The 12,456-nt window shown below is 37.0% G+C and overlaps 1 protein-coding gene across 1 annotated transcript; it reads right to left on the bottom strand.

Moving 5' to 3' along the window:
- Positions 1–1,429: 1,429 nt before the first annotated feature.
- tbrg4 (transforming growth factor beta regulator 4) lies at positions 1,430–12,266 on the bottom strand. Its single transcript, XM_087812725.1, has 11 exons — positions 12,205–12,266; positions 10,506–10,990; positions 9,112–9,423; positions 7,440–7,614; positions 5,917–6,074; positions 5,747–5,857; positions 5,532–5,676; positions 5,235–5,465; positions 3,861–3,972; positions 3,666–3,780; positions 1,430–1,627 (listed from the first exon to the last, which is right to left on the bottom strand). Exons 2-11 carry the CDS (start codon positions 10,899–10,901, stop codon positions 1,526–1,528), a joined length of 1,857 nt encoding a protein of 618 aa, XP_087668851.1. The 5' UTR covers positions 10,902–10,990; positions 12,205–12,266; the 3' UTR covers positions 1,430–1,525.
- Positions 12,267–12,456: the final 190 nt, after the last annotated feature.

Raw genomic sequence — 12,456 nt, 5'->3', positions numbered from 1 at the left:
GGGGGGCTTTAAATAAATCTATACAATACTTAACAAGTTCATTATCCATAGAAAAAATATTGTAATTTAATTTAAAATGTATAACTTTAAATAAAAGCTACATATTTTATTGAACTATTATTATTTATTATTTATTATTATTATTTATTTGGAATCCACCACAATAAATTGATCGTCCGCGCCGCGTAGTCTGGTGTGACTGTTGTATAATTGTTTTTTACAATTAATTTTTAAAGATTTATTGAAAAAAATATAGAATAAAGAAATGTTATTTTTTCCTAAAATATGAAACTGTGTGACAATATAAAATAAAACGTTTATTTTTTTTTAAATTCAACCTTTTAATCGAAAACCAGTTGAATGAAATCATTAGAAAATGAATTTAATGATTTATAAATAAAATCAATTCGCTTAAAAAATAAAATATTTAAATTATTTTTAGAATGTCTAAAAAAGGTCGATTGGTGTTTTTATATGGTTTATGGCTTTATGGTTTTCTTATATATAATTCAATTAAATCAATTAATTTTATTTAATTTTATCACAAGGAGTTTGATATTAAATCCCAATAATTCCCCAAAGAATTAATAAATATATTTATATAAAATTATGTCACGGTTTTCTATTCATATCACTTGAATTCCATATAAATATACATATATATTTATATTAATCACTGAACTCAATTATTCAACAAAAAATAAATTGACTCTTTCAATATAGAAAAGAATCAATTCAATTAAAATAATATAATAAATATAACAAAATCCTTTAAATACAAAATTAAAAGTTTAATTCAACCAGTCAATATTCTAATGTCACTGATATACTTCCATAGAATACAGTGATAAAAAAAAATGTAAGTTAAAAATGTTAACCATCCCATTATTATTATTACTATATTATTATTAATATAGAGCTTCAGTATGATTTCTTAGCCAGAGTGGAAACCCATTTTAAATATCAAAGCTTCTGCGGTAATGTGTTTTGAGGCACAAGAAATACTTCAAAAAAATATATATTTTGAGAAACGAACATCTAAAATTTGCGTAGAATTTTCACTTTAAAAGACTTGGAGCAAAGAACTCTGGGAAGAAAACAGTCGGAGAGATCGTCACGGCGACAGGAAGAGAGATTTCTCGTGAACCAGAAGACGCCATTTTGTTTTTGACTTCATATCCTGCAGTTCTTCAAACAAAGGCCACATAAATAGGGATCGAAAAAGACAAATATTTTGTTTTTTTCCCCCTGAGATTTCCATGCTGGTCTATCATCCCACTCTTCCGTAGAAAACAAACGTGTTTTATTAGAATCAAAATCGACGAGAGAAGAATTTCTACGGCATTGGTTTAAATTAGTTTGACCTCACAAGGTCAAAGACACAATCCTGGAAAATGCGTTAAAAAAAAGAGTCAGAATTCTCCTGACATCCAAATAATTCTTTTTATTTTCATCACAGAAATGAACGGGGATCACAAACACAAATTTCTACGGAAGCCTCTCTGGATCAACCGGCGTCTCGGCTTCAACTGGCCATGTCCTCGGCGATCACCTTCTTTAACTTCTGCTTCAAGTAAGACACTTTCACCGTGGGGTCCTTGATCTCCAGCCACTCGTAGTAAGGGACCTGGGACGAGAGAAGGTTGAGATGAACAAAGAGTCAAATATCATCTTCTTCTTCTTCTGCATCTCCAGAGAGGCTGCCTGATGACAGAGAGGCTCCTGATTGGCCAGGATGGTAGAGCTGCAGGTCTATTAATAGCTGGAGCTCAGACACACCTGAGCGCTAACAAGACACCAGGAGTGATGTCATCCTTTTTAGAGTAACTGAGGTAAGATCATGAAAACATTACTTTTGTATTGATATACAAAAACAAAACTAATCTTAGACCGGTTGACTCAGTCTTATTTACATCGTACTTTTACTCTTAGATCATTGAATCAGGTATTTCTGGGCTATTTTTTGAGGCATGTTTTGTGTCCGATGGTTGGTCGGTTCAAATCAAAGTAGAATCAAATGTTTGTGTTGATATCTATACGACTAAAAATGCCAACGTTTAAGTTAATTTAAGAGATAAATGAATCCAAAGACATTTGTTTATGGGCCTTCGGGTCACCTTGACCCTGAAATAACATAAGGGATACCACAAACACATTTGTTTCAGAGCCTTCGGGTCACTTTGACCCTGAGACAACACAAGGGATACCTCAAACACATTTGTTTATGGGCCTTTGGGTCACCTTGACCCTGAGATAACATGAGGGATAGCACAAACACATTTGGTTCTGGGCCTTCGGGTCACCTTGACCCTGATAAACCATGAGGGATAGCACAAACACATTTGTTTCTGGGCCTTTGGGTCACTTTGACCCTGAGATAACATGAGGGATAGCACAAACACATTTGGTTCTGGGCCTTCGGGTCACCTTGACCCTGAGAAACCATGAGGGATAGCACAAACACATTTGTTTCTGGGCCTTTGGGTCACCTTGACCCTGAGATAACATGAGGGATACCGCAACCACATTTGTTTCTGGGCCTTCGGGTCACCTTGACCCTGAGCTAACACGAGGGATACCTTAAACACATTTGTTTTTTGGCCTTCGGGTCACCTTGACCTTGAGATAACATGAGGGATACCTTAAACATATTTGTTTTTGGGCCTTCGGGTCACCTTGACCCTGAGATAACACGAGGGATACCTTAAACACATTTTTTTCTGGGCCTTTGGGTCCCTTTGACCCTGAGATAACACGAGGGATACCTTAAACACATTTGTTTTTGGGCCTTCGGGTCACCTTGAACCTGAGATAACATGAGGGATACCTTAAACATATTTGTTTTTGGGCCTTCGGGTCACCTTGACCCTGAGATAACACGAGGGATACCTTAAACACATTTTTTTCTGAGCCTTTGGGTGCCTTTGACCCTGAGATAACACGAGGGATACCTTAAACACATTTGTTTTTGGGCCTTCGGGTCACCTTGACCCTGAGATAACACGAGAGATACCTTAAACACATTTATTTTTGGGCCTTTGGGTCACCTTGACCCTGAGATAACACAAGGGATACCTTAAACACATTTGTTTTTGGGCCTTCGGGTCACCTTGACCCTGAGACAAAACAAGGGATACCATAAACACATTTGGTTCTGGGCCTTTGGGTCACCTTGACCCTGAGATAACATGAAGGATACCGCAAACACTTTTGTTTCTAGCCCTTCGGGTCACCTTGACCATGAGATATCACGAGGGATACCTTAAACACATTTGTTTTTGGGCCTTCGGGTCACCTTGACCCCGAGATAACACAAGGTATGCCTCAAACACTTTATTTCTCTTTAATAACGATACTGTTCTACAATCTAATTCTTTTTTTTCCCATCATTATAAACAACAATTCTACTTCATGCATGCTCTGCCCTCTACAGGCCAGCCCTTTGGATTAGCTCCCGAGGAGAGACCCTTCGTGACGGCCTCTAGGGGTCAGGGCACACATTCTTAGAACTTGGGTTATAACTATAACTATGGTGAATGATGTGACTTAATTTTCACCCAAACTTCAAGTTTCACATGTTCATTAAAATTTTAAACAACCAATTAAATAGATGTTTTTTTTACCCGGCTCTAATATTGACTAAAAACCGGACCAGATGGACTCACCTCTACGATGAGGAACCCGGCCAACTGAAGGTGTCGCTTCATCAACGCCAAACTTCCCATCTGCTCTTTACTGTTCAAGATAAAGTTTTTAAACTCCAGCGCCACGAAAGCGATGCTGAAATAAAAGACGGAGGGATGAAACATTAAAGGGGTGAAATTGTGAAAGTATTTAAAAAGGAAAGTCAAGACGCTCACCGTCGCGCTCCTTCCGGTAAACTCTGGTTTCCTCCACCAGGGGGCAGATGTGGCGCTTCGAACTTTGTCAGGTTCAGTGGTTTGTTTTCTGCGTTCACCAACATCTCGCCGTCTGCAGCACAAATACATGGTTCATGCGTGTTTCAGGAAATACTTTAATAAAAAAGAATATCAAAATTTGTAATATTGTAATGCTTTTTGCTTTTTTAATAATTAAATTAAATAGTTAATATATTGAAATAATCGTAACAATAACATAACAATTCTACTTCATGCATGCTCTGCCCTCTACAGGCCAGCCCTATGGGTTAGCTTTGTGGCGGCCTACAGGGGGCAGAGCACACATTCTTAGAACTAGGGTTATAACTATAACTGGGTGAATTAGGTGCAAAACAAACTGACTTCATTTTCACTAAAACCTGATTAAATTATATAGTTAATATATTGTAATACAACATTTGATATTATTTAATATCTGAAATCAATATGTTATATATTGACGTGTTGAATTTGTTTTTATTGGATAATTAAAGCGAGTCATTTGTATATTGAAAGGTTATTTTCCAATAGTTGAATTAAATCATTTGAATATTTTCTAAATTAATTAATCTTTATACGTTAATTTAATTCCTAAAAGTGAATAAAAATTGTCAATTCTAAATTCAATTGATCTTTTAAAAAGCTAATAAAATTGCTCCTATATATTTTCATATTGAATTTAAAAAGCTTTGGATAAAAAAAAAATGTTAAATGTATTTCATGAATATTTTGACTGAAAATATTATATATTATATTATATAAATCATTAATTTTGATACTTAATATTCGATTTTATTTTAATAAAGTATTCAAATAACACTTGTTCAACCTTCCTTTGAACTAATGATTGAATTCAATTATTGAAAAAAAAAGAATAAAAAGAAAAGGTTTGAAAGGCTACAAAGTTAAAAATATTGAATTTAGAAAATCTGTTTTTGAATCATTTGAATTAGAAAATCAAACTCCATGTGTAAAAAAAAAACATTCCTTGTGTTTGATTAAAAAAAAAGAAAAAATCTAACGTTTCAAAAGACAAGGGATCGTTATCATCGCTAGTTTCCAAAAGTCGATTTATTACGTTGACCTTCAGAATCTGCTCTTGAATAATGAAACTGTTCTACTTCAGACAACAATCTACTTCCTTTTTTCCCCTCATCATTTTAAACAACAATTCTACGTCATGCATGCTCTGCCCTCTACAGGCCAGCCCTATGGGTTAGCTCGCGAGGTAGCGTTTTCTTTCAAGGTTTCAAAAAGTGAGTTTAATAATAAAAAACATATTTAAATGTGTCAACCATTCAATGATCTGATGGCGCTGAAACACGTCCACTTTACCGATGGTCCAGCCGTAGACCGTCTCCACTCCTGTGCGAAGCGTGTTCGTCTTCCCTCCCGAGAGGCTCTGCAGCGTCTCCAGCAGGTTGGTCCGGAACGGGCTCAGCTGTGTTTTTGGGGTCGGGACTCGAAGTGCCATCAGGAAGGGCGGTGGTCCAGACGCTTCCGGGTGCTCCAGGTGGAGGGTGGCGGCTATGTTGAGGAGCTTCAAGGCTAATGTCTGACCACCATCTTTGAACACAGCGGGAGAGAGAAATCAACTGGGTTGAGGTCGGTTCCCTGCGGCGCTCCGCTCACCTAGCAGCGCAGAAATGTGCTTCGTCTCCGTGAGAGGCACCAGATAATGAGGCCGAGTCTGCTGCAGCACACACAAGGACCAGACCAGACAAGTCTGCAGCCTCGGATTCAGTTCAGAGAGCGTCTTCCCCAGCACACCATGGACCTTAAAAAAAAAAAACCCACCATACTCACCATCACGTCCATCGAATAAACACAGTCGAGAAAAGACGCACCTTCTCATAGAAAACCTCGGCCCTGCTGTGCTCGAAGCCAAACTTGGCGAACGCCATGATGAGATTACAGATTTGAACACTGCTGTACTTCTTGCTGTTCTTTATGAAGTGCTGGGGACGAGAGGATGCGTGAAGACGATGTGAACGAAAGCGTGGTCGCCGACGCTCACCTCGCTGAAGGCCTCGAAGAGAGGGACGTCCAGATAGCTGAGCAGGGCCAGAGACTTGGAGCAGTTGGCCACCTTGGGTATTCCCAGGACTGGAACGTGGGGCGTTAAAAGCGGCACCAATCGTTGCAACACTGGGGTGTGGTGGTAATACAGCTTGGCTGGAGGAAAAAAAGTTGATTTTTCAAATTGCATTTTTGTTGCCCTTTCAATTTTATTGAAAAAAAACTAATTTTAAAGATGGACTCGTGTCGTCTCTGGGTCAAGGTGACCCTGAGATAACAGGAGGGATACCGCAAACACATTTGTTTCTGGGCCTTCGGGTCACCTTGACCCTGAGATAACACAAGGGATAACGCAAACACTTTTGTTTCTAGCCCTTCGGGTCACCTTGACCCCGAGATATCACGGGAGATACTGCAAACACATTTGTTTTTTGGGCCTTTATGTCACCTTGACCCAGAGACAACACAGGGGATTCCACAAACACATTTGTTTTCAGGCCTTCGGGTCAACTTGACCCAGAGACAACACGATGGCTAGTAATTATTTTTTCTGAATTACCCCGAGAGATTTATTTACATTTTGTTGTTTAATGTTTGATGGATTTTTGTTTGGTTTCACTTTGAATTTTGCCCGTTTTTGTCAAACTTTATGGTTCATTTTATTTTGAAAACCGGTTCCATCTGTATAGAACCAAAGCTGTAGGAACTAAAACATTTGATTTGATGTTTTTTTATTCTTTAGGCGTCGTTGAACTAAATTGGAGTCCCTCGATCTTAAGAGAATATGATGAGACCTCGGGTTTAAAATCATTTAATTCTGGTGATTTCAATTTAATCATCGATTCTGTTTTTAATTGATCACTTAAAACCTCCTTCTTACTTTAATCTCAGCCAATTAATTAATGCCCTAAAAAAAACATTTAGTAAGCTTTTCATTTGATATTTTTGGATATGTCAATCACATTTAACTGACATTTGTACTTCTTATTTGAAACTAGTCCACAGGTGTTTTTTTTAAACACCAACAATTAACATATATAAACAACAGTTGAAGAAAAAAAATTAAAAATATGCGACTATAATTACGTCATTATAAGTAAATTTACGAAAACCATTTCACTGGAGTACATTTCAGTGAATTTAAAGGCAGCTGGAGTCGACGGTATCCTCTTGCGCTCAGTCGACGGCAGAGCACGAAATGACTGATGCCATCTAGCGGCCAGAGGTTTAATTGCAACATAAACATGTAACAACGCTGTGAATACTTGCATGCTGTAAATAAATTAAAACAAGAATTATGTTACATATTCACACTTAATTAAATAAAGAAAGGTATATTATACAAAATAAAATAAGATTTGAAAGCCCAAGAAATAAAATAATACATTACACTACATTTTGTAGTATATTGGATTTTCGTGGTATTTTCATATTTCGACTCCTGGTTTTGTCGATTTTTATGAGCAACTCCCAACGTTTTCTCTCTTCAAGCCATTCCTCTCTTATGCGTGGTGTCGTTACCGTAAGCGTAGAACACGTTCATGATGGTCTGGCAGTCGAACTCCGGCGTGGGCTTCAGGAACAGCATGTGGGACAGAGCTCCGAGGAGGGGGATCGACCTCTGGTTGGCTTCCGCCAGAGCGACCAACAGGCTTTGGATGTCCTCCGTGGAGAAGCCCTCTGCGAGCTGGAACACCTACGAGGAGCAGAGGAACTGTGAGGACACTGGGCATGTGTGACAATACGATACATTTTGATATATTGTGATACTTATTCTGGTTTTTACAACAGAGAAACGAGCAAATACTTTCTCTAATCAAACGTGAAAGTGCTTGTAGGAACGTTTTTGTCGGAAAATATTCACAAAAAATGTCAACTTATATTAACAATGAGGTTCTTCTTAGTCTCAAACAAACTGGAGCAACATGCAGTATCCAGCGTCTGTCAGCGTTTCATTTAACTTTAAAAATATGTTCCAACATCAGCTTTAAAAGCTGCTGGAGCTGGTGTATTCTTTGTTTTTTAACTCATTGCTGCCATTTAGACGGTTGTTGTCGTTTACTTTGGCACCGAGGAAATGACGAATGTTGCCAACTAGTGGTCGGAGGTTTAATTGCGCCACAGAAGTGAATTAATGCTGTGAATATTTTGGTGTTTATTGTAAAATAATAATACACTGATATGCTTTATACAGTACATCCACTATTGAAATATTACATTTATTTATCAATTTTTTTTTAAATATTGATGGTAGTGGTAGTTAATATCGATACAGTATCGGGAATAAAAAAAATATTGCGATGTACATCGTTAAAATCAATATTTTCTTAGACACCTAAAAGACCTTCTGGGCACGTTCAGAAAACAACAAGATTTGACCACAAATGAGTAAATAGAGCTATACGATATTAGGGGAAAAGACAACATATTTCGCCATATTTCTCTTTGTAATATACATTAAGATGTTAACAAAATACAAGAAATCTTCCAGGATATTTAGAGAAGGAATATTTGGAAACAATCAGTGGTATTAACACATCAGCAAATTAGACTCAATTTTATTATATATTAAATATTCAACATTTATATAGAAGAAACATTTTAAAGCAAAAGCATGAGTGAAAAAGAAAGTATTCATATACGTAACACAATATAAGAAAAAATAACGTTCAGATTCTTTTTAATTTTGGTAACTTTTTGGTAAGCGTCCATCATCTTCCTACATTATTTTCTTTTTTACTATTGCTCGTGTTCATGCAACAGATAAATTGAACCTTTTGTTTTCTAAATGATGGATTAAACTAACTGTAACTTGTTAAAAAAGGCCTGAAAAAAAAAACCCAACTTGATTTACCAACTGTATGACAGAAAAACTGCAGCCATCACCATGTTTTTAGTTTAAAAACTCTTTGTCAGACACAGAAACTGAGACGTTCCATTTTGTTTCCTGTTCTGTAAACTTTGGTTGATCTTAACCAAGACTCATACGATTCATCGTATTCTGAGACCTCGACCCATATTTGTGATTTTCATCAAATATAAATTCTTCATTTTATTTGCATCACTGGATTTTTCCAACATTTAAAAACCCTTTCATCACCATAAATATTCAAAATAAATATAAATTTGAGTTATATTTTCGAGTTCTCAAATGTTTAAATATAGACGAGGAAGTGGACTAAGAAGCTCCTACCTTGTCCTCCAGTTGTTTCGCCATTTTAGGCGAAAACTCGTTTACTCTGGGGGTCAACCTTATGATGGATTTGGCATCTGAGATCTCCAGCCAGCGTCTCTCCAGCTGTTCCATGACCTGCTGCACGAACGCCAGGTTCTCCTCCTTGTTGTGAATGATGAACAGGAAGGTCAGCTGGTTGTACTTGAAGGTACGGATCCGCTTCAGGACCACGCCCTGCACCCTCTTCACGAGGTAGGTTTTTTTGGGCAACTTGAGGACCATGAGCTTTGCCAGAAGGTGCATCAGATTGTAGTTGCTGACTGTCTCGGCCTGGAAGAGAGAAGACAAAATAAATGTCATGTGACTTAAAGTTAAGGATGATTTAGTAAATAGATATTTTTCTTTTAATATTAACATGTGAGGATAAAAACTCATAAAAAATACAAAAAACATAAATACACAGATATTAGGGTTGTACTTTGACACTTTTCAATACCATGGTTGGAATAAAAAGGAAGCTTTTACTTTGAAGTACAGCCCCGTCAGTTACGCCAAGTACACGTTTATTCGCTGGCATCGTTGTATATTTCGCGGGGATACTGTATTGATAATTAAAAGCATTGTTTCTATTGAATAGAAATACAAATGTTTCATTTTTGGGGATTTTCAGGTTTTATTTTTATCATAGGTATTCTATTGTTTATCAATATGTTTAGTACGCAAGACGATTAAAAAATAATACAATAAAATAAAATATTTAAAATTACATGCAAAGATTCTAAAAAAAAGAGGAATATATTGCAACTTCTGGACGCTAGGTGGCAGCAGTCATTATGTCCTCCGCAGCTAATGGAACAGAAAAAATCCTACGAGCTCCTGGCGATGACTGAGGACGAGAGGATACCGTCGACTCCAGCGGCTTTTAAATACATTTAAATAAAGCTATATATAAAAAATAACTAGTTTTTTTCCACAATTAACAAGCAAATATTTACGTTTGTTCATTATTGTGTTGCAATTAAACTTCCGGCCACTAGATGGCAGCAGTCATTAGGTCCTCCGACGCTCAAGCAAAAATAAATGACCGACGACGAGAGGATACAGTGACTACAATATGTTTGGACATATTTTGGTTTTAAAACAAATGAAAGCAGTATAGGCTTCGTCAAGAGTCACATGGTCTGTAAATTCTGCAACACCAGAGTCAAGTACTCGACAATACTAAGATTATATACTTGTTCTTACAGTATCAAAATATCATAAAGTTTCTTGCACAGATCTAAGCGATATTTATTTAATTTTAACTTCAATAATTCTGCAAATATTAAAGATTTTCCGTCGAGTGTCAAATTCCATCGATAGAAAAAAGTTCAACTAAACTAAAAGAAACAAAAAGTAAATCAATTCATCACCTGCGTCCAAACAAAGGTCATCAGGTCATTTAGATGAGGGTCCTCCATGAGAGAACTATTGTCTTTGCTCGACATCAGCTTGGCCATGTCAATTATTATGTTTGCTCCTTCGTCAGCGTTTCCTTTTCGCTCACTCCAGTCCATGATTTTCTTCAGAACGTCCTCCTCTGTAACTGCTACGCCATTTTTCTTCTCCAGAAGAGGGGCGAGGTGATTGGAGACGTTAGGCTTGTTACTGATGTTGAAGGGACTCTTGGAGATCAACCTGGCAGACACATAAGGCCGCCACGAGGAGGACATCAGCTCAGGTGGAGGAGCGTGAAGATGGGCAGGTGGCGCCGATACGGAGCTCTGGCGAAGGAGGCGACCATACCTGGCCAACAGTCGGCTGGCCATGGTGCTCGAGGGGGAGAGGCTGCAGCGGGGACAAGGTTGAGGTGTGGTCCTCAAACTTCAACTGGCCTCATCACAACACCATGTCCTCTCTGTGGATACAGTGCAGCTTTTAGTCCAATCATTTAGAGAATAATTACTTTTAATGAAGAAAACATGTTCAAAACAGGGTGTAAGAAATACTCAACAATAACACAGTTGTGTTGTACTATACACATCGACAGTTTACTGTAAAAAACAAAAACTAACTATACAGTATACACAATTACAATTTACTATATACTGTACAACACAGGTGCCCACTATTCACAACATTTAACTACATCCAATTATATTGAACTATACACAACAACATTCAACTATACACAACAGTATTTCACTACATACAATTATATCGAACTATAATCAAGAACAATCAACTATACACAACAACATTTAACTACATACAATTATATTGAACTATAAACACGAATATTGAACTATACACAACAGTATTTCACTACATACAATTATATTGAACAATAATCGAGAACACTCAACTATACACGACAACATTTAACTACATACAATTATATTGAACTATACACAACAACATTCAACTATACAAAACAACATTTAACTACATACAATTATATTGAAGTATAAACACGAATATTCAACTATACACAACAACATTTAACTACATACAATTAGATTGAACTATAAACAAGAACATTCAACTATACACAACAAGATTCTCTCTAGATATAAATAACTATGTACAACAAATAAACAAAAACAACGATTTACATGATTCTCTCTCTCCCTCTCTCTAGGTATAATAACGGATGTACAACAAATGAACAGAAATAACTATTTACACGTCATTTTGTACATGTAGTTGCGTTTACAGTAAAGTTGTCATTTCCTTACAGTTGAATTCCCGTTGTGTATTGTAAAATGTCATTGTCTATAGTTAAATGTATTTGTGTATATATTTGCTTGGCATCGTTTACAGTCAAATGTCATTGTGCAGCGCAGAGGAATGTCGTGTATTTTAGGGTGTTTTCATTAAAACGACAACATGTATTATGAGCAAGCACTACATTTAAAGGTAAACAACAATTGTGAGTGTTCTAAACTGCTTTTCTAACCCAGGGTTGAGGTAGAAATGCTGCCCTTTCTAATTCTCTTGACCTTGTCGGCTCTGCGGCATTAAATCGCTGCAGAATCGAAACGCTTCCATATCATTTCACTTTAATGAATAAGACAATGCATGAAAGAGGTTATGGATGAAATAAGAGTCCATTTCCATTAAAAATCCTACCTTATTTAGACCGGTTCACGCGTGTGCGTCGCTACACGGGAAGTCGCGGACAGATGACGTAGAGGTACGCGACGAACGTCACAGAGTCACGTGACCTACTACTATTGACGCAGGCGGACGCGACCGATTTGCTACGAAGATTTACGAAGGACGTTGTTTCGCAGAATTGCTCGCTCGTTGAAAAATAGCAGGTTATATTGAAAGATAAACGCTAATAGCTTGATTGTAGTTCGTATAAAACTAAAAGTATTT

The sequence above is a fragment of the Callionymus lyra genome, chromosome 17 (genome assembly GCF_982586985.1).
Source record: "Callionymus lyra chromosome 17, fCalLyr1.hap1.1, whole genome shotgun sequence".
Taxonomy (NCBI): Eukaryota; Metazoa; Chordata; class Actinopteri; order Syngnathiformes; family Callionymidae; genus Callionymus; species Callionymus lyra.
The sequence above is the reverse complement of the archived record's forward strand: the minus strand, read 5'-3'. Positions and strand labels throughout refer to the sequence as shown.

Bases quoted from the DNA above. Each gene is read 5' to 3' on its own strand.
- tbrg4 (XM_087812725.1), bottom strand. From the start codon at position 10,901: ATGGCCAGCCGACTGTTGGCCAGGTATGGTCGCCTCCTTCGCCAGAGC. The intron at 5,677-5,746 runs GTGCGTCTTTTC...TTTTTTTTTAAG, and splicing joins CCGAGGTTTTCTATGAGAAG to GTCCATGGTGTGCTGGGGAA. The intron at 1,628-3,665 runs GTGAGTCCATCT...CTCTCGTCCCAG, and splicing joins CCGGGTTCCTCATCGTAGAG to GTCCCTTACTACGAGTGGCT.